At 51.2% G+C, this 21,311-nt stretch overlaps 4 protein-coding genes across 4 annotated transcripts; all 4 read right to left on the bottom strand.

The window, feature by feature from the left end:
- Positions 1-6,279: 6,279 nt before the first annotated feature.
- Positions 6,280-7,682, bottom strand: LOC145538185 (interferon beta-2-like). The gene has a single exon (XM_081569828.1). It carries the CDS (start codon positions 7,047-7,049, stop codon positions 6,489-6,491), a length of 561 nt encoding a protein of 186 aa, XP_081425954.1. The 5' UTR covers positions 7,050-7,682; the 3' UTR covers positions 6,280-6,488.
- Positions 7,683-9,595: 1,913 nt separating this feature from the next.
- LOC145538181 (interferon beta-2-like) lies at positions 9,596-11,978 on the bottom strand. The gene has a single exon (XM_081569817.1). The coding sequence runs from the start codon at positions 11,343-11,345 to the stop codon at positions 10,785-10,787; it is 561 nt and encodes a 186-aa protein (XP_081425943.1). The 5' UTR covers positions 11,346-11,978; the 3' UTR covers positions 9,596-10,784.
- Positions 11,979-13,891: 1,913 nt separating this feature from the next.
- On the bottom strand, positions 13,892-16,274 carry LOC145538177 (interferon beta-2-like). The gene has a single exon (XM_081569806.1). The coding sequence runs from the start codon at positions 15,639-15,641 to the stop codon at positions 15,081-15,083; it is 561 nt and encodes a 186-aa protein (XP_081425932.1). The 5' UTR covers positions 15,642-16,274; the 3' UTR covers positions 13,892-15,080.
- A 1,913-nt stretch (positions 16,275-18,187) lies between these two features.
- LOC145538176 (interferon beta-2-like) lies at positions 18,188-20,570 on the bottom strand. Its single transcript, XM_081569797.1, has one exon. The coding sequence runs from the start codon at positions 19,935-19,937 to the stop codon at positions 19,377-19,379; it is 561 nt and encodes a 186-aa protein (XP_081425923.1). The 5' UTR covers positions 19,938-20,570; the 3' UTR covers positions 18,188-19,376.
- Between the last annotated feature and the right edge of the window lie 741 nt (positions 20,571-21,311).

The following is a 21,311-nucleotide window of genomic DNA, read 5'->3' as shown; positions in this document are numbered from 1 at the left end:
TGCTGGAGAACACTCTTGAGAGTCCCTTGGCCAGCGAGGAGATCAAACCAATCAATCCTAAAGGAAATCAACCCTGAATATGCATTGAAAGGACTGGTGCTGAAGCTGAAGCTTTAATACTTTGGCCACCTGCTGAAAAGAAAAGAACCTATGGGATCCTGGGAAAGGTTGAGGGTAGGAGGAGAAGGGATCAACAGAGGATGAAATGGTTGCTTGGCATTCACTGACTCAATGGACGTGAGTTTGAGTAAACTCTGTCAGATAGTGAAGGACAGGAAAGCCTGGCGTGCTGCAGTTCATGGGAACAGAAAATGTTGTATACAACTTAGCGTCTGAACAACAATATTGGTGTATGTATATATACACACTTGTACAATTTATATTAAATAAGCATACACATGTATGTTGCCACTTTAACATAAAAGAGTGAAAAGCAAATGTTTACTTGAGTTGCTATCTTATCCTGTATTATTCACGTTCCTCACCATAAGTGTTACCTCATCAGAAGGATAACAGGAAGACTAATTAAGTGACTATTAACGGAGAAGGCAATGGCACCCCACTCCAGTACTCTTGCCTGGAAAATCCCATGGATGGAGGAGCCTGGTAGGCTGCAGCCCATGGGGTCGCGAAGAGTCGGACACGACTGAAGTGACTTAGCAGCAGCAGTTGTAATTAATAGACTAAGTATAATAATGTGTCAAATATTTTATATACTGTTTCATCAGTTGCAATTAATTTGAACTCTTAACTCTTTATTGATACAAAAGTTTGGGGGTTTTTTGGTCTAACACACAGCATGTGTGAGATAGTTTTTGAAAATCATTTTCAGGAAAACTGGCTTCAACTTTCCATTTCCACTATTTAGAAGATCAGGATAAGATTCTCAGGCCTGGACCCAAATTGAACACTCACTTATCAATTTTTCTTCAGTCATCCTCAAGTACTTTCAAGGAGCTGCCTGATTATTCTTTTCCTTTCTCCCTCAGGTAGAAAGGAAACAACCTGTAATGTGTCTACACCGGGTATTTTCCTGTAGGCAATGCCTTTGGGGATCAGCTTGAATGTTTTTTTCAAACAGTCGATGATACTGTGAACTATGACTGGCATTTTCACCATTTTCCCCACAGCTGAACTTGGAGAAAAAATATTTGGGTCAGTTTGTATTTTAACGAAGTGTGTGCAAGCAAGAACATGACTTGTTCCCCTCAATCCCTACCCAGAACTTCATTTGGACAAATAGTGCAAACGTGAAACGTGGTCTCACTCCCTGTCAACTACAAACTAGCATGTGCCATTGGCACTTGTCATCTACCTACAAGGATTAAACCATGTGCTATTGCAGCTGCTGATTTTTAACACCCCTGGAAAGGAATTCAGGGTGGAAAGCAGAAGTGAGGCATTCTGTGTGCAGGGAAAGCTGGCAGAACAAGTCTTCAGAAGGTTAGATGTTTTCAGGAGCCCATTTTATGAACCCAATTCTTCTATCTCCTCATCTCTAGAAAAGCACACAAACCCTTCATGGTGATGACTGCTTCTTGTGACTCCAAGAAACCTTCACGACACTAGCAGAAAACTTCTACAGAAAATAGGTACATGACTACACGTACTCTCCCTTCACCAAAACCACATACATTCCCTGTGCCTCTTTGGAACAGCTTCTCAGAGCAATCTGATGTGCTTTCTCCTGGGTTGCAGTCCTCATTTTGCCCCCCAAAAACTTAACCTGCAACTTTCATGTTGTGCGTTGTTGAAAGTCAGCACCCTGAATTTATCTTTTCATCCATTCATCACCCAATAAGTTCCCAACTTGTTTCAATGAGATTCCCATGAGGATAAATCCAGGCCATGAAACGTGAGAGGAAATGCTCTTGCTCTGTATAGTCCTGGCCCTTGGAAACATCCCCTGTGAGGCGCCAGACTTCATCCCTTTACTGCTGAGTGTAGTAGATTCAAGTACCACAGACAAACTTGGAGTCACATGTCGATGATGGAAAAAGCCACAAAACAGAAGGTACCCATGTCTCCAAATCACTCTTCGAATGCGAGCAAAGCAGAAGGTTCACCTGATCCGGAAGGCGTGCATTGTGCTCTTCAGAGAAGGAAACATACGTTTTTATTATGATGAAAATCTGCAGTTTATTCTTTATCTCTATAGCACCTACTATTAACTGAGAAAGACCTTTAAAACAGAGATTACTGAAAACCTTTGCGTGAGAAAGAAACTCTGAACGTTGAGTATAGAAAATACCAGCCCCTCAGACATCAAGAGATCTTTTAATGATGATCAAAAGATCTTTACACAAGAGAAGACATTCTGTTCTGCTGTCCACAGCTGTTTCTGGAAAATCATGATTTTCATTTCAGACAGTTTTCAGTGCCTGAAGAATTATGAGTACAATTGTCTGGAGCAAGAAGCAAAAAATAATGTAATACATTAGCGAGTGTTACAAATTTAAACATATTTATTTGTGGAGGTTTCTTGAGGATTCTTACATGAGGGAAAAGCACTTTAATTTCCACTCTGACAGGCTCTCAGGCAAAGTGGCTGTATTCCTGTTCCCTGAAGTAGAGATAGATGCCATGGAAATACTCCCGGGTAGGAAGTCCCAATGAGAACAGCACAGATTGTCTCCTTCCATCTGCTCCAGTTGTTTCAGGGTCTGATCTGGGCTGGAGAGGAGTTTATCCAGCAGAGTGCTGTACCAAGTAGCGCGGCTGTTCTCCGTGGTGAAGAGTTGGAAGCTCTGCTGGAGCATCAGATAGTGGTAGCAGGGGCCTTGAGTATTTTCAGCATTGGAGTGATCTCTCTTTTCCAGGGAAAACTTAGGTCGGCTCTGTCCTTTAGGCGAGACTGAAAGCGAATCTTTTGCTTCTCTTTCAACTGGTTGAAGATATCCTTGTTTTTCTAGGAGTGGATCCCAGGCCCCTTCCAGCCAAGAGAGCAAGAAGGGATGCACCAGCAAGTACATGTGGGCCATAGACAATGTCAGTGATTCTGCAGAAAGCGGGGAGGGGGCGCGCGAGCACGGCGAAACGATGAGCAAAGAGCGCTGAGAAGGAACCGGAGACCACCTGCTTCTCCAGGCGACCGCGAGAGCGCGCACGCTGTGGTTCGATCGCTTCTGCTTTCGATTCGCAGTCTCGGGAGCGTTGGCAGTTGACTCGCCTGGGGCTGCCGGAGAAACAGGACGAAAAGTTTCCACAGGGCTTTTCATACGAGCCTTGATTCAAGGGTGCGCATATCATTAGCCCTTTTATGGAAAAGGCGTGGTTTCCGCTGTCCTGAGTAGGCAGCCAGAATATTGCATTTTGGGGAAGACAGCCTGAGTAGTGGGCTTTCTTTCGAAATGTCAGCCTGAACCAGGCCATGTTTGAGGAAAAGAACCCCGAAGGCGGGGGTTCTGAGCGAGATAAGGCTGATTTTACAGATTGGGGCTCCTTTCCGGCGCGAGGGAACCACAGCTCAGAGAACGGGACCGGGCAGCCGTGATGGGGACTATTGGCGATGGCGACGACGGACAGCGCTGTGCCCAAAGTGAAACTAGCAAGTGGGCAGGAAACGGTCGGTTACCGGACGCTGTGGGGGCGTTGCTGACAAAGTGAAGCAAAATACCTGCGATGAGACTGCTGGCTGTACCACCGTGATGGGAGGTGCGGAGCGGCGGGCATTGCGAACACGGTGGAAGCCCGCGGGGCTAGGCGACTACTGGCTGTGGAACGGCGGGAGGGCGTTGTGCACAAAGTGAAACACGGCGGCAGCGATGCCACTGTTGGCTCTGTGGCGATGGCGGGGGCGTGTGGGCTTTGCGCACGAGGAGCGCGGTGGCTAAGAGATTGTTCGCTGCGGGACCGTGCTGGGACGTTGGCTCACACGATCGAATCCCGCGGGGGCTAGGAGACGATTTGCTGTGAGTCGATGGGAGAGTGTTCCGCACACATTGGATCCTAGTGGAACACAGTGGCCGCGATGAGACTATCGGCTTTACCACGATGTGGGGGTGGGGGTGGGGGTGGGTGTGGGGAGGTGAGGGGCGTTGCGAACACGGTGGAATCCCGCGGTGGCTCAGAGACTCTTCGCTGCGGGACTACGGGAGCGCGTTGGGTACAAAGTGGAACACAGTGGCCGCGTTGACACTATCCGCTATGGGGCGATGGGAGGGCGAGCGCCAGCGGTGGCGATGGGAGTCCAGCCGACGTGACTTGACGACAGCGTTGAGGACAAAGTGAGGGCGGGGATCGCGGAGGAGACCATTGGTTATGGGACGACGGGAGGGGAAGCGCGCACAGGAGGCCCTGCGGTGGCGAGGAGACAGACTATCTGCTATGGGACAAGGGGACAGAGTTGAGGTCAAAGTTAAAGCCGGTGGTGGGGCTGAGACCTTGGGCGAGGGGAGTATGGCACAGCTTTGAAGAGAAGTGAAACACCACGGCGGGAATGGGATTATTGGCGATGGGACGCTGGGAGAGCGTCGTCGTGCACGACCTGAAATCCGGCGGTGAAGAGGCTCTTGCGAATGAACAGGTGGAAATGTGTTGCGGCCAAAGTGAAAGCTGGCGTCCGCGATGAGACAGTAGGATATGGGGCCGTGGGGGCGGCGTTCGTTGCGCTGCGGTTGCGGCGGTGGTTCAGACTTCGCCGTGGGGCGATGGGAGGGCGCTGTGCACAAAGGAAAACACGGGGGCATTGATGCGACTATTGGCTAGGGGCGATGGGAGGGCGTTTCACACACAAGGGAACTCGATTTGGCTTTGAGACGATGGGAGAGCTTTGCGAACAAAGTGAAACACGGCGGTAGCGGAAACTCTACTGGCGGTCGCACAGAGTGAAACCGGCGGTGGGATGAGACTGTGGGCGATCGCACCCTGGACGGGTGTGGTGCACACAGGGGAACAGTGGCCACGAGACTGTTCGCTGTGAGAAGATGGAAAGGCAAGGCGTTGTGCACAAAGTGAAACACGGTGGCAACGATGTGAGCTTTGGCTTCGAGTTGATGGAACGGCGTTACGGACAGAGTGAAAGCGGGTATAGGCGATGAGACAATGGGCTTGGGACGGTGGAACCGCGGTGTGGACACAGTTAAACCCGGCGATGGGGGTGAGCCTGTGAGACATGGGACGATGGGAGGGCCCTGAGCACAAAGAGGAGCCAGGTGGAGTCAGTGCGACTGTAGGCTTAGAGCCACTTTGGACACCGTGAGAAACAGCCAAGGCGATGGGACCCTGGGAGTGCGTGCGTTGCAGACAGAGAACTCGGGTGGTCAGGAGACAAATAACCAACAGGGACGGTTTGCGGCACTTCCTGGGGGGTAAAAGGGGACCAGGGAAATGTGCGCCCCTGGAATCCTCCGGAATTTTCAGGGTGTCTTTTAAGCATTCGGCCATGAAGTGGGGGAGTAAGTATTGACTAGCTGAAAAGTAGGAATATTTAAACAAAACACAGCCCTTTATTTTTAAATTAGTTTTATATTTAATTGATATACTTAGTCTAAATTTAATAGTTCACGTTTTCAACTTGATAATCAATTTATATAATGCCTTTTCATATTAAGTGTAGAATATTGAAATATGTTTTATATTTAACAATAGCACTTTATGAAGCTTTATTTAAACGATATGTTCTATGTACTAAAACAAGTATGTAATGTAGTTTTATTTTTCTCTCTTTAATGGGTGTAAACTGGTTGATATTTTCAAAATTACTCTTCACTTATTTTTAATGGAGGGATTACCATATCCGACCGTTTTTAATGACCCCGTGACCGCCTTAAGTAATGTTTAACTCACGTTCCTGAAACCTCTTTCCGAGGACTGCATTGTTGGAAATAAGGAATGGCGTGCACAAGCAACTAAGGACATCTAGAAGGTCCGAATGTTTCATTTACTCTAGTACGAATTTTATCAACGAAATGGAATTTGCCCAGATTTTGTTGGCATCAAGAAGGCTTACTCTATAAGACTCTCAAATGTAAGGTGGTGCACATTTCCCCCCAGTTGAAACAAAGACAAAAGAACCCCACATCGTATAGCGGGGCCCTACAGCGTGAGCTGTCTGATCCATTTAAAGAAGTGAAGGAGACAAGAGCAGGTCAACTGGACGGATACATGGCGGAGTATGCGGATAACTTGGACATGCAACATGGCTTCCTTCTGTTTTGAATTCCTCAAAGGCACGGGCCGGAAACTACTATTCTGCAGGCTTGTTTTGCAGTAAATGTCTCCCGGGTGCCCTGCAATTTTTCATATGTGTTGTCGCATGAATCAAGTTGACACTGAAACTGCCACATGGACTTTTATGAAACAATAAATAATTTATTTCCCATAGAAAAGGTTAAATGAATACATAACGCATACATCGATTTAAAAATAGCTTACAGTCTTTAACCGACAGGGCATTGCCTTGTCGGGTACTTCAAGAGACTCTGCTGGCTGAAGAGCCACACGTCAAAGTGACATTGTCCATTCCCAGAGCCACAGGTGGGAGATATTCAGTCACGGAGGTAACCTGTTAGCCTCTTCAGGAAAGAAAAGTTCCTGAGCATTTGCACTCGCACGACTGTCCAGGCACAGCTGTTGTACTCCTTGGATTTCAGGTACTGCACGAGGTTCAAGTAATATTTCTTCAGGTGAAAAACGGCCGTGTCTCCCATAGTGAAGTTTTTCTTCTGCATTATTTCCTTCTGGATCGGCTCCAGATGATCCATCTGCCCCTGGAGTTCCACAAGGAGGTCCTCAATGATGGTCTCAGGCCAGCCAGTGCTGGAGAAGTCTCTGCTGAGGATACCGAAGATCTGCTGGAGCATCTCATAGATGACCAATACGGCATCTTCCTTCCGGAACTGCTGTGCTTGCTTCATCTCCTCAGGGACCTGGAAGTCCGTCCTGTCGTCGAGGCAACGGTGAGGATTTGCAGGTAACTGCCGCAGGAGTTTCTGACACACCGTATCACTCCTCCTTTGTTGGAATCGAAGCAAGCTGTGGCTCCTGGAAAGAGCTGTGGCGGAGAAACACAGCAGGAGAACCATCTGGAGGAGGCACCGGAAGGTCATGATGAAATCAGCCACAGGACCAGCTGTTCTGCTAGTAGATGCTGAAGCTGAGTCTTCAGAGTTTGCAGAGTGAATGTCCTTCCTCCTTGAGTGTGGCCTACTTAAATAGGATGGCCCTCCATTCTTTCTATTTGAGAGGAATTTCCCACTTTCCAGTCTCCCTTTCAGTTCTCCCGTGTTGTTGACGCCTAATCAAAAAGCAAGTGGATGCGGGCCATAGAGAATGTCAGCGATTCAGCAGATGGCCGACAGGGGGCGCGCGAGCACCGCGAAACGATGAGCAAAGAGCCAGCGCTGAGATGGAACCGCAGAAGGCCTGCTTCTCCCGACGACCGCGAGAGCGAGAGCGCGCACGCTGTGGTGCGATCGCTTCTGCTTTCGAATCGCAGTCTCGGGAGCGTTGGCGGTTGACTCGCCTGGGGCTGCTGGAGAGACAGGACGCAAAGTCTCCACAGGGCTTTTTATACGAGCCTTGATTCAAGGGTGTGCATATCATTAGCCCTTTTATGGAAAAGGCGTGGTTTCCGCTGTCCTGAGTAGGCAGCCAGAATATTGCATTTTCGGGGAGACCGCCTGAGTAGTGAGCTTTCTTTCGAAATGTCAGCCTGAACCAGGCCATGTTTGAGGAAAAGAACCCCGAAGGCGGGGGTTCTGAGCGAGATAAGGCTGATTTTACAGATTGGGGCTCCTTTCCGGCGCGAGGGAACCACAGCTCAGAGAACGGGACCGGGCAGCCGTGATGGGGACTATTGGCGATGGCGACGACGGACAGCGCTGTGCCCAAAGTGAAACTAGCAAGTGGGCAGGAAACGGTCGGTTACCGGACGCTGTGGGGGCGTTGCTGACAAAGTGAAGCAAAATACCTGCGATGAGACTGCTGGCTGTACCACCGTGATGGGAGGTGCGGAGCGGCGGGCATTGCGAACACGGTGGAAGCCCGCGGGGCTAGGCGACTACTGGCTGTGGAACGGCGGGAGGGCGTTGTGCACAAAGTGAAACACGGCGGCAGCGATGCCACTGTTGGCTCTGTGGCGATGGCGGGGGCGTGTGGGCTTTGCGCACGAGGAGCGCGGTGGCTAAGAGATTGTTCGCTGCGGGACCGTGCTGGGACGTTGGCTCACACGATCGAATCCCGCGGGGGCTAGGAGACGATTTGCTGTGAGTCGATGGGAGAGTGTTCCGCACACATTGGATCCTAGTGGAACACAGTGGCCGCGATGAGACTATCGGCTTTACCACGATGTGGGGGTGGGGGTGGGGGTGGGTGTGGGGAGGTGAGGGGCGTTGCGAACACGGTGGAATCCCGCGGTGGCTCAGAGACTCTTCGCTGCGGGACTACGGGAGCGCGTTGGGTACAAAGTGGAACACAGTGGCCGCGTTGACACTATCCGCTATGGGGCGATGGGAGGGCGAGCGCCAGCGGTGGCGATGGGAGTCCAGCCGACGTGACTTGACGACAGCGTTGAGGACAAAGTGAGGGCGGGGATCGCGGAGGAGACCATTGGTTATGGGACGACGGGAGGGGAAGCGCGCACAGGAGGCCCTGCGGTGGCGAGGAGACAGACTATCTGCTATGGGACAAGGGGACAGAGTTGAGGTCAAAGTTAAAGCCGGTGGTGGGGCTGAGACCTTGGGCGAGGGGAGTATGGCACAGCTTTGAAGAGAAGTGAAACACCACGGCGGGAATGGGATTATTGGCGATGGGACGCTGGGAGAGCGTCGTCGTGCACGACCTGAAATCCGGCGGTGAAGAGGCTCTTGCGAATGAACAGGTGGAAATGTGTTGCGGCCAAAGTGAAAGCTGGCGTCCGCGATGAGACAGTAGGATATGGGGCCGTGGGGGCGGCGTTCGTTGCGCTGCGGTTGCGGCGGTGGTTCAGACTTCGCCGTGGGGCGATGGGAGGGCGCTGTGCACAAAGGAAAACACGGGGGCATTGATGCGACTATTGGCTAGGGGCGATGGGAGGGCGTTTCACACACAAGGGAACTCGATTTGGCTTTGAGACGATGGGAGAGCTTTGCGAACAAAGTGAAACACGGCGGTAGCGGAAACTCTACTGGCGGTCGCACAGAGTGAAACCGGCGGTGGGATGAGACTGTGGGCGATCGCACCCTGGACGGGTGTGGTGCACACAGGGGAACAGTGGCCACGAGACTGTTCGCTGTGAGAAGATGGAAAGGCAAGGCGTTGTGCACAAAGTGAAACACGGTGGCAACGATGTGAGCTTTGGCTTCGAGTTGATGGAACGGCGTTACGGACAGAGTGAAAGCGGGTATAGGCGATGAGACAATGGGCTTGGGACGGTGGAACCGCGGTGTGGACACAGTTAAACCCGGCGATGGGGGTGAGCCTGTGAGACATGGGACGATGGGAGGGCCCTGAGCACAAAGAGGAGCCAGGTGGAGTCAGTGCGACTGTAGGCTTAGAGCCACTTTGGACACCGTGAGAAACAGCCAAGGCGATGGGACCCTGGGAGTGCGTGCGTTGCAGACAGAGAACTCGGGTGGTCAGGAGACAAATAACCAACAGGGACGGTTTGCGGCACTTCCTGGGGGGTAAAAGGGGACCAGGGAAATGTGCGCCCCTGGAATCCTCCGGAATTTTCAGGGTGTCTTTTAAGCATTCGGCCATGAAGTGGGGGAGTAAGTATTGACTAGCTGAAAAGTAGGAATATTTAAACAAAACACAGCCCTTTATTTTTAAATTAGTTTTATATTTAATTGATATACTTAGTTTAAATTTAATAGTTCACGTTTTCAACTTGATAATCAATTTATATAATGCCTTTTCATATTAAGTGTAGAATATTGAAATATGTTTTATATTTAACAATAGCACTTTATGAAGCTTTATTTAAACGATATGTTCTATGTACTAAAACAAGTATGTAATGTAGTTTTATTTTTCTCTCTTTAATGGGTGTAAACTGGTTGATATTTTCAAAATTACTCTTCACTTATTTTTAATGGAGGGATTACCATATCCGACCGTTTTTAATGACCCCGTGACCGCCTTAAGTAATGTTTAACTCACGTTCCTGAAACCTCTTTCCGAGGACTGCATTGTTGGAAATAAGGAATGGCGTGCACAAGCAACTAAGGACATCTAGAAGGTCCGAATGTTTCATTTACTCTAGTACGAATTTTATCAACGAAATGGAATTTGCCCAGATTTTGTTGGCATCAAGAAGGCTTACTCTATAAGACTCTCAAATGTAAGGTGGTGCACATTTCCCCCCAGTTGAAACAAAGACAAAAGAACCCCACATCGTATAGCGGGGCCCTACAGCGTGAGCTGTCTGATCCATTTAAAGAAGTGAAGGAGACAAGAGCAGGTCAACTGGACGGATACATGGCGGAGTATGCGGATAACTTGGACATGCAACATGGCTTCCTTCTGTTTTGAATTCCTCAAAGGCACGGGCCGGAAACTACTATTCTGCAGGCTTGTTTTGCAGTAAATGTCTCCCGGGTGCCCTGCAATTTTTCATATGTGTTGTCGCATGAATCAAGTTGACACTGAAACTGCCACATGGACTTTTATGAAACAATAAATAATTTATTTCCCATAGAAAAGGTTAAATGAATACATAACGCATACATCGATTTAAAAATAGCTTACAGTCTTTAACCGACAGGGCATTGCCTTGTCGGGTACTTCAAGAGACTCTGCTGGCTGAAGAGCCACACGTCAAAGTGACATTGTCCATTCCCAGAGCCACAGGTGGGAGATATTCAGTCACGGAGGTAACCTGTTAGCCTCTTCAGGAAAGAAAAGTTCCTGAGCATTTGCACTCGCACGACTGTCCAGGCACAGCTGTTGTACTCCTTGGATTTCAGGTACTGCACGAGGTTCAAGTAATATTTCTTCAGGTGAAAAACGGCCGTGTCTCCCATAGTGAAGTTTTTCTTCTGCATTATTTCCTTCTGGATCGGCTCCAGATGATCCATCTGCCCCTGGAGTTCCACAAGGAGGTCCTCAATGATGGTCTCAGGCCAGCCAGTGCTGGAGAAGTCTCTGCTGAGGATACCGAAGATCTGCTGGAGCATCTCATAGATGACCAATACGGCATCTTCCTTCCGGAACTGCTGTGCTTGCTTCATCTCCTCAGGGACCTGGAAGTCCGTCCTGTCGTCGAGGCAACGGTGAGGATTTGCAGGTAACTGCCGCAGGAGTTTCTGACACACCGTATCACTCCTCCTTTGTTGGAATCGAAGCAAGCTGTGGCTCCTGGAAAGAGCTGTGGCGGAGAAACACAGCAGGAGAACCATCTGGAGGAGGCACCGGAAGGTCATGATGAAATCAGCCACAGGACCAGCTGTTCTGCTAGTAGATGCTGAAGCTGAGTCTTCAGAGTTTGCAGAGTGAATGTCCTTCCTCCTTGAGTGTGGCCTACTTAAATAGGATGGCCCTCCATTCTTTCTATTTGAGAGGAATTTCCCACTTTCCAGTCTCCCTTTCAGTTCTCCCGTGTTGTTGACGCCTAATCAAAAAGCAAGTGGATGCGGGCCATAGAGAATGTCAGCGATTCAGCAGATGGCCGACAGGGGGCGCGCGAGCACCGCGAAACGATGAGCAAAGAGCCAGCGCTGAGATGGAACCGCAGAAGGCCTGCTTCTCCCGACGACCGCGAGAGCGAGAGCGCGCACGCTGTGGTGCGATCGCTTCTGCTTTCGAATCGCAGTCTCGGGAGCGTTGGCGGTTGACTCGCCTGGGGCTGCTGGAGAGACAGGACGCAAAGTCTCCACAGGGCTTTTTATACGAGCCTTGATTCAAGGGTGTGCATATCATTAGCCCTTTTATGGAAAAGGCGTGGTTTCCGCTGTCCTGAGTAGGCAGCCAGAATATTGCATTTTCGGGGAGACCGCCTGAGTAGTGAGCTTTCTTTCGAAATGTCAGCCTGAACCAGGCCATGTTTGAGGAAAAGAACCCCGAAGGCGGGGGTTCTGAGCGAGATAAGGCTGATTTTACAGATTGGGGCTCCTTTCCGGCGCGAGGGAACCACAGCTCAGAGAACGGGACCGGGCAGCCGTGATGGGGACTATTGGCGATGGCGACGACGGACAGCGCTGTGCCCAAAGTGAAACTAGCAAGTGGGCAGGAAACGGTCGGTTACCGGACGCTGTGGGGGCGTTGCTGACAAAGTGAAGCAAAATACCTGCGATGAGACTGCTGGCTGTACCACCGTGATGGGAGGTGCGGAGCGGCGGGCATTGCGAACACGGTGGAAGCCCGCGGGGCTAGGCGACTACTGGCTGTGGAACGGCGGGAGGGCGTTGTGCACAAAGTGAAACACGGCGGCAGCGATGCCACTGTTGGCTCTGTGGCGATGGCGGGGGCGTGTGGGCTTTGCGCACGAGGAGCGCGGTGGCTAAGAGATTGTTCGCTGCGGGACCGTGCTGGGACGTTGGCTCACACGATCGAATCCCGCGGGGGCTAGGAGACGATTTGCTGTGAGTCGATGGGAGAGTGTTCCGCACACATTGGATCCTAGTGGAACACAGTGGCCGCGATGAGACTATCGGCTTTACCACGATGTGGGGGTGGGGGTGGGGGTGGGTGTGGGGAGGTGAGGGGCGTTGCGAACACGGTGGAATCCCGCGGTGGCTCAGAGACTCTTCGCTGCGGGACTACGGGAGCGCGTTGGGTACAAAGTGGAACACAGTGGCCGCGTTGACACTATCCGCTATGGGGCGATGGGAGGGCGAGCGCCAGCGGTGGCGATGGGAGTCCAGCCGACGTGACTTGACGACAGCGTTGAGGACAAAGTGAGGGCGGGGATCGCGGAGGAGACCATTGGTTATGGGACGACGGGAGGGGAAGCGCGCACAGGAGGCCCTGCGGTGGCGAGGAGACAGACTATCTGCTATGGGACAAGGGGACAGAGTTGAGGTCAAAGTTAAAGCCGGTGGTGGGGCTGAGACCTTGGGCGAGGGGAGTATGGCACAGCTTTGAAGAGAAGTGAAACACCACGGCGGGAATGGGATTATTGGCGATGGGACGCTGGGAGAGCGTCGTCGTGCACGACCTGAAATCCGGCGGTGAAGAGGCTCTTGCGAATGAACAGGTGGAAATGTGTTGCGGCCAAAGTGAAAGCTGGCGTCCGCGATGAGACAGTAGGATATGGGGCCGTGGGGGCGGCGTTCGTTGCGCTGCGGTTGCGGCGGTGGTTCAGACTTCGCCGTGGGGCGATGGGAGGGCGCTGTGCACAAAGGAAAACACGGGGGCATTGATGCGACTATTGGCTAGGGGCGATGGGAGGGCGTTTCACACACAAGGGAACTCGATTTGGCTTTGAGACGATGGGAGAGCTTTGCGAACAAAGTGAAACACGGCGGTAGCGGAAACTCTACTGGCGGTCGCACAGAGTGAAACCGGCGGTGGGATGAGACTGTGGGCGATCGCACCCTGGACGGGTGTGGTGCACACAGGGGAACAGTGGCCACGAGACTGTTCGCTGTGAGAAGATGGAAAGGCAAGGCGTTGTGCACAAAGTGAAACACGGTGGCAACGATGTGAGCTTTGGCTTCGAGTTGATGGAACGGCGTTACGGACAGAGTGAAAGCGGGTATAGGCGATGAGACAATGGGCTTGGGACGGTGGAACCGCGGTGTGGACACAGTTAAACCCGGCGATGGGGGTGAGCCTGTGAGACATGGGACGATGGGAGGGCCCTGAGCACAAAGAGGAGCCAGGTGGAGTCAGTGCGACTGTAGGCTTAGAGCCACTTTGGACACCGTGAGAAACAGCCAAGGCGATGGGACCCTGGGAGTGCGTGCGTTGCAGACAGAGAACTCGGGTGGTCAGGAGACAAATAACCAACAGGGACGGTTTGCGGCACTTCCTGGGGGGTAAAAGGGGACCAGGGAAATGTGCGCCCCTGGAATCCTCCGGAATTTTCAGGGTGTCTTTTAAGCATTCGGCCATGAAGTGGGGGAGTAAGTATTGACTAGCTGAAAAGTAGGAATATTTAAACAAAACACAGCCCTTTATTTTTAAATTAGTTTTATATTTAATTGATATACTTAGTTTAAATTTAATAGTTCACGTTTTCAACTTGATAATCAATTTATATAATGCCTTTTCATATTAAGTGTAGAATATTGAAATATGTTTTATATTTAACAATAGCACTTTATGAAGCTTTATTTAAACGATATGTTCTATGTACTAAAACAAGTATGTAATGTAGTTTTATTTTTCTCTCTTTAATGGGTGTAAACTGGTTGATATTTTCAAAATTACTCTTCACTTATTTTTAATGGAGGGATTACCATATCCGACCGTTTTTAATGACCCCGTGACCGCCTTAAGTAATGTTTAACTCACGTTCCTGAAACCTCTTTCCGAGGACTGCATTGTTGGAAATAAGGAATGGCGTGCACAAGCAACTAAGGACATCTAGAAGGTCCGAATGTTTCATTTACTCTAGTACGAATTTTATCAACGAAATGGAATTTGCCCAGATTTTGTTGGCATCAAGAAGGCTTACTCTATAAGACTCTCAAATGTAAGGTGGTGCACATTTCCCCCCAGTTGAAACAAAGACAAAAGAACCCCACATCGTATAGCGGGGCCCTACAGCGTGAGCTGTCTGATCCATTTAAAGAAGTGAAGGAGACAAGAGCAGGTCAACTGGACGGATACATGGCGGAGTATGCGGATAACTTGGACATGCAACATGGCTTCCTTCTGTTTTGAATTCCTCAAAGGCACGGGCCGGAAACTACTATTCTGCAGGCTTGTTTTGCAGTAAATGTCTCCCGGGTGCCCTGCAATTTTTCATATGTGTTGTCGCATGAATCAAGTTGACACTGAAACTGCCACATGGACTTTTATGAAACAATAAATAATTTATTTCCCATAGAAAAGGTTAAATGAATACATAACGCATACATCGATTTAAAAATAGCTTACAGTCTTTAACCGACAGGGCATTGCCTTGTCGGGTACTTCAAGAGACTCTGCTGGCTGAAGAGCCACACGTCAAAGTGACATTGTCCATTCCCAGAGCCACAGGTGGGAGATATTCAGTCACGGAGGTAACCTGTTAGCCTCTTCAGGAAAGAAAAGTTCCTGAGCATTTGCACTCGCACGACTGTCCAGGCACAGCTGTTGTACTCCTTGGATTTCAGGTACTGCACGAGGTTCAAGTAATATTTCTTCAGGTGAAAAACGGCCGTGTCTCCCATAGTGAAGTTTTTCTTCTGCATTATTTCCTTCTGGATCGGCTCCAGATGATCCATCTGCCCCTGGAGTTCCACAAGGAGGTCCTCAATGATGGTCTCAGGCCAGCCAGTGCTGGAGAAGTCTCTGCTGAGGATACCGAAGATCTGCTGGAGCATCTCATAGATGACCAATACGGCATCTTCCTTCCGGAACTGCTGTGCTTGCTTCATCTCCTCAGGGACCTGGAAGTCCGTCCTGTCGTCGAGGCAACGGTGAGGATTTGCAGGTAACTGCCGCAGGAGTTTCTGACACACCGTATCACTCCTCCTTTGTTGGAATCGAAGCAAGCTGTGGCTCCTGGAAAGAGCTGTGGCGGAGAAACACAGCAGGAGAACCATCTGGAGGAGGCACCGGAAGGTCATGATGAAATCAGCCACAGGACCAGCTGTTCTGCTAGTAGATGCTGAAGCTGAGTCTTCAGAGTTTGCAGAGTGAATGTCCTTCCTCCTTGAGTGTGGCCTACTTAAATAGGATGGCCCTCCATTCTTTCTATTTGAGAGGAATTTCCCACTTTCCAGTCTCCCTTTCAGTTCTCCCGTGTTGTTGACGCCTAATCAAAAAGCAAGTGGATGCGGGCCATAGAGAATGTCAGCGATTCAGCAGATGGCCGACAGGGGGCGCGCGAGCACCGCGAAACGATGAGCAAAGAGCCAGCGCTGAGATGGAACCGCAGAAGGCCTGCTTCTCCCGACGACCGCGAGAGCGAGAGCGCGCACGCTGTGGTGCGATCGCTTCTGCTTTCGAATCGCAGTCTCGGGAGCGTTGGCGGTTGACTCGCCTGGGGCTGCTGGAGAGACAGGACGCAAAGTCTCCACAGGGCTTTTTATACGAGCCTTGATTCAAGGGTGTGCATATCATTAGCCCTTTTATGGAAAAGGCGTGGTTTCCGCTGTCCTGAGTAGGCAGCCAGAATATTGCATTTTCGGGGAGACCGCCTGAGTAGTGAGCTTTCTTTCGAAATGTCAGCCTGAACCAGGCCATGTTTGAGGAAAAGAACCCCGAAGGCGGGGGTTCTGAGCGAGATAAGGCTGATTTTACAGATTGGGGCTCCTTTCCGGCGCGAGGGAACCACAGCTCAGAGAACGGGACCGGGCAGCCGTGATGGGGACTATTGGCGATGGCGACGACGGACAGCGCTGTGCCCAAAGTGAAACTAGCAAGTGGGCAGGAAACGGTCGGTTACCGGACGCTGTGGGGGCGTTGCTGACAAAGTGAAGCAAAATACCTGCGATGAGACTGCTGGCTGTACCACCGTGATGGGAGGTGCGGAGCGGCGGGCATTGCGAACACGGTGGAAGCCCGCGGGGCTAGGCGACTACTGGCTGTGGAACGGCGGGAGGGCGTTGTGCACAAAGTGAAACACGGCGGCAGCGATGCCACTGTTGGCTCTGTGGCGATGGCGGGGGCGTGTGGGCTTTGCGCACGAGGAGCGCGGTGGCTAAGAGATTGTTCGCTGCGGGACCGTGCTGGGACGTTGGCTCACACGATCGAATCCCGCGGGGGCTAGGAGACGATTTGCTGTGAGTCGATGGGAGAGTGTTCCGCACACATTGGATCCTAGTGGAACACAGTGGCCGCGATGAGACTATCGGCTTTACCACGATGTGGGGGTGGGGGTGGGGGTGGGTGTGGGGAGGTGAGGGGCGTTGCGAACACGGTGGAATCCCGCGGTGGCTCAGAGACTCTTCGCTGCGGGACTACGGGAGCGCGTTGGGTACAAAGTGGAACACAGTGGCCGCGTTGACACTATCCGCTATGGGGCGATGGGAGGGCGAGCGCCAGCGGTGGCGATGGGAGTCCAGCCGACGTGACTTGACGACAGCGTTGAGGACAAAGTGAGGGCGGGGATCGCGGAGGAGACCATTGGTTATGGGACGACGGGAGGGGAAGCGCGCACAGGAGGCCCTGCGGTGGCGAGGAGACAGACTATCTGCTATGGGACAAGGGGACAGAGTTGAGGTCAAAGTTAAAGCCGGTGGTGGGGCTGAGACCTTGGGCGAGGGGAGTATGGCACAGCTTTGAAGAGAAGTGAAACACCACGGCGGGAATGGGATTATTGGCGATGGGACGCTGGGAGAGCGTCGTCGTGCACGACCTGAAATCCGGCGGTGAAGAGGCTCTTGCGAATGAACAGGTGGAAATGTGTTGCGGCCAAAGTGAAAGCTGGCGTCCGCGATGAGACAGTAGGATATGGGGCCGTGGGGGCGGCGTTCGTTGCGCTGCGGTTGCGGCGGTGGTTCAGACTTCGCCGTGGGGCGATGGGAGGGCGCTGTGCACAAAGGAAAACACGGGGGCATTGATGCGACTATTGGCTAGGGGCGATGGGAGGGCGTTTCACACACAAGGGAACTCGATTTGGCTTTGAGACGATGGGAGAGCTTTGCGAACAAAGTGAAACACGGCGGTAGCGGAAACTCTACTGGCGGTCGCACAGAGTGAAACCGGCGGTGGGATGAGACTGTGGGCGATCGCACCCTGGACGGGTGTGGTGCACACAGGGGAACAGTGGCCACGAGACTGTTCGCTGTGAGAAGATGGAAAGGCAAGGCGTTGTGCACAAAGTGAAACACGGTGGCAACGATGTGAGCTTTGGCTTCGAGTTGATGGAACGGCGTTACGGACAGAGTGAAAGCGGGTATAGGCGATGAGACAATGGGCTTGGGACGGTGGAACCGCGGTGTGGACACAGTTAAACCCGGCGATGGGGGTGAGCCTGTGAGACATGGGACGATGGGAGGGCCCTGAGCACAAAGAGGAGCCAGGTGGAGTCAGTGCGACTGTAGGCTTAGAGCCACTTTGGACACCGTGAGAAACAGCCAAGGCGATGGGACCCTGGGAGTGCGTGCGTTGCAGACAGAGAACTCGGGTGGTCAGGAGACAAATAACCAACAGGGACGGTTTGCGGCACTTCCTGGGGGGTAAAAGGGGACCAGGGAAATGTGCGCCCCTGGAATCCTCCGGAATTTTCAGGGTGTCTTTTAAGCATTCGGCCATGAAGTGGGGGAGTAAGTATTGACTAGCTGAAAAGTAGGAATATTTAAACAAAACACAGCCCTTTATTTTTAAATTAGTTTTATATTTAATTGATATACTTAGTTTAAATTTAATAGTTCACGTTTTCAACTTGATAATCAATTTATATAATGCCTTTTCATATTAAGTGTAGAATATTGAAATATGTTTTATATTTAACAATAGCACTTTATGAAGCTTTATTTAAACGATATGTTCTATGTACTAAAACAAGTATGTAATGTAGTTTTATTTTTCTCTCTTTAATGGGTGTAAACTGGTTGATATTTTCAAAATTACTCTTCACTTATTTTTAATGGAGGGATTACCATATCCGACCGTTTTTAATGACCCCGTGACCGCCTTAAGTAATGTTTAACTCACGTTCCTGAAACCTCTTTCCGAGGACTGCATTGTTGGAAATAAGGAATGGCGTGCACAAGCAACTAAGGACATCTAGAAGGTCCGAATGTTTCATTTACTCTAGTACGAATTTTATCAACGAAATGGAATTTGCCCAGATTTTGTTGGCATCAAGAAGGCTTACTCTATAAGACTCTCAAATGTAAGGTGGTGCACATTTCCCCCCAGTTGAAACAAAGACAAAAGAACCCCACATCGTATAGCGGGGCCCTACAGCGTGAGCTGTCTGATCCATTTAAAGAAGTGAAGGAGACAAGAGCAGGTCAACTGGACGGATACATGGCGGAGTATGCGGATAACTTGGACATGCAACATGGCTTCCTTCTGTTTTGAATTCCTCAAAGGCACGGGCCGGAAACTACTATTCTGCAGGCTTGTTTTGCAGTAAATGTCTCCCGGGTGCCCTGCAATTTTTCATATGTGTTGTCGCATGAATCAAGTTGACACTGAAACTGCCACATGGACTTTTATGAAACAATAAATAATTTATTTCCCATAGAAAAGGTTAAATGAATACATAACGCATACATCGATTTAAAAATAGCTTACAGTCTTTAACCGACAGGGCATTGCCTTGTCGGGTACTTCAAGAGACTCTGCTGGCTGAAGAGCCACACGTCAAAGTGACATTGTCCATTCCCAGAGCCACAGGTGGGAGATATTCAGTCACGGAGGTAACCTGTTAGCCTCTTCAGGAAAGAAAAGTTCCTGAGCATTTGCACTCGCACGACTGTCCAGGCACAGCTGTTGTACTCCTTGGATTTCAGGTACTGCACGAGGTTCAAGTAATATTTCTTCAGGTGAAAAACGGCCGTGTCTCCCATAGTGAAGTTTTTCTTCTGCATTATTTCCTTCTGGATCGGCTCCAGATGATCCATCTGCCCCTGGAGTTCCACAAGGAGGTCCTCAATGATGGTCTCAGGCCAGCCAGTGCTGGAGAAGTCTCTGCTGAGGATACCGAAGATCTGCTGGAGCATCTCATAGATGACCAATACGGCATCTTCCTTCCGGAACTGCTGTGCTTGCTTCATCTCCTCAGGGACCTGGAAGTCCGTCCTGTCGTCGAGGCAACGGTGAGGATTTGCAGGTAACTGCCGCAGGAGTTTCTGACACACCGTATCACTCCTCCTTTGTTGGAATCGAAGCAAGCTGTGGCTCCTGGAAAGAGCTGTGGCGGAGAAACACAGCAGGAGAACCATCTGGAGGAGGCACCGGAAGGTCATGATGAAATCAGCCACAGGACCAGCTGTTCTGCTAGTAGATGCTGAAGCTGAGTCTTCAGAGTTTGCAGAGTGAATGTCCTTCCTCCTTGAGTGTGGCCTACTTAAATAGGATGGCCCTCCATTCTTTCTATTTGAGAGGAATTTCCCACTTTCCAGTCTCCCTTTCAGTTCTCCCGTGTTGTTGACGCCTAATCAAAAAGCAAGTGGATGCGGGCCATAGAGAATGTCAGCGATTCAGCAGATGGCCGACAGGGGGCGCGCGAGCACCGCGAAACGATGAGCAAAGAGCCAGCGCTGAGATGGAACCGCAGAAGGCCTGCTTCTCCCGACGACCGCGAGAGCGAGAGCGCGCACGCTGTGGTGCGATCGCTTCTGCTTTCGAATCGCAGTCTCGGGAGCGTTGGCGGTTGACTCGCCTGGGGCTGCTGGAGAGACAGGACGCAAAGTCTCCACAGGGCTTTTTATACGAGCCTTGATTCAAGGGTGTGCATATCATTAGCCCTTTTATGGAAAAGGCGTGGTTTCCGCTGTCCTGAGTAGGCAGCCAGAATATTGCATTTTCGGGGAGACCGCCTGAGTAGTGAGCTTTCTTTCGAAATGTCAGCCTGAACCAGGCCATGTTTGAGGAAAAGAACCCCGAAGGCGGGGGTTCTGAGCGAGATAAGGCTGATTTTACAGATTGGGGCTCCTTTCCGGCGCGAGGGAACCACAGCTCAGAGAACGGGACCGGGCAGCCGTGATGGGGACTATTGGCGATGGCGACGACGGACAGCGCTGTGCCCAAAGTGAAACTAGCAAGTGGGCAGGAAACGGTCGGTTACCGGACGCTGTGGGGGCGTTGCTGACAAAGTGAAGCAAAATACCTGCGATGAGACTGCTGGCTGTACCACCGTGATGGGAGGTGCGGAGCGGCGGGCATTGCGAACACGGTGGAAGCCCGCGGGGCTAGGCGACTACTGGCTGTGGAACGGCGGGAGGGCGTTGTGCACAAAGTGAAACACGGCGGCAGCGATGCCACTGTTGGCTCTGTGGCGATGGCGGGGGCGTGTGGGCTTTGCGCACGAGGAGCGCGGTGGCTAAGAGATTGTTCGCTGCGGGACCGTGCTGGGACGTTGGCTCACACGATCGAATCCCGCGGGGGCTAGGAGACGATTTGCTGTGAGTCGATGGGAGAGTGTTCCGCACACATTGGATCCTAGTGGAACACAGTGGCCGCGATGAGACTATCGGCTTTACCACGATGTGGGGGTGGGGGTGGGGGTGGGTGTGGGGAGGTGAGGGGCGTTGCGAACACGGTGGAATCCCGCGGTGGCTCAGAGACTCTTCGCTGCGGGACTACGGGAGCGCGTTGGGTACAAAGTGGAACACAGTGGC

Source organism: Giraffa tippelskirchi, chromosome 1, assembly GCF_054371585.1.
Source record: "Giraffa tippelskirchi isolate mGirTip1 chromosome 1, T2T-mGirTip1v1.2.pri, whole genome shotgun sequence".
In the NCBI taxonomy this organism is placed as follows: domain Eukaryota; kingdom Metazoa; phylum Chordata; class Mammalia; order Artiodactyla; family Giraffidae; genus Giraffa; species Giraffa tippelskirchi.
The sequence above is the reverse complement of the archived record's forward strand: the minus strand, read 5'-3'. Positions and strand labels throughout refer to the sequence as shown.

Excerpts from the sequence above, each read along its gene's own strand:
- LOC145538185 (XM_081569828.1), bottom strand. The coding sequence starts at position 7,049 with ATGACCTTCCGGTGCCTCCTCCAGATGGTTCTCCTGCTGTGTTTCTCC.
- LOC145538181 (XM_081569817.1), bottom strand. The coding sequence starts at position 11,345 with ATGACCTTCCGGTGCCTCCTCCAGATGGTTCTCCTGCTGTGTTTCTCC.
- LOC145538176 (XM_081569797.1), bottom strand. The coding sequence starts at position 19,937 with ATGACCTTCCGGTGCCTCCTCCAGATGGTTCTCCTGCTGTGTTTCTCC.
- LOC145538177 (XM_081569806.1), bottom strand. The coding sequence starts at position 15,641 with ATGACCTTCCGGTGCCTCCTCCAGATGGTTCTCCTGCTGTGTTTCTCC.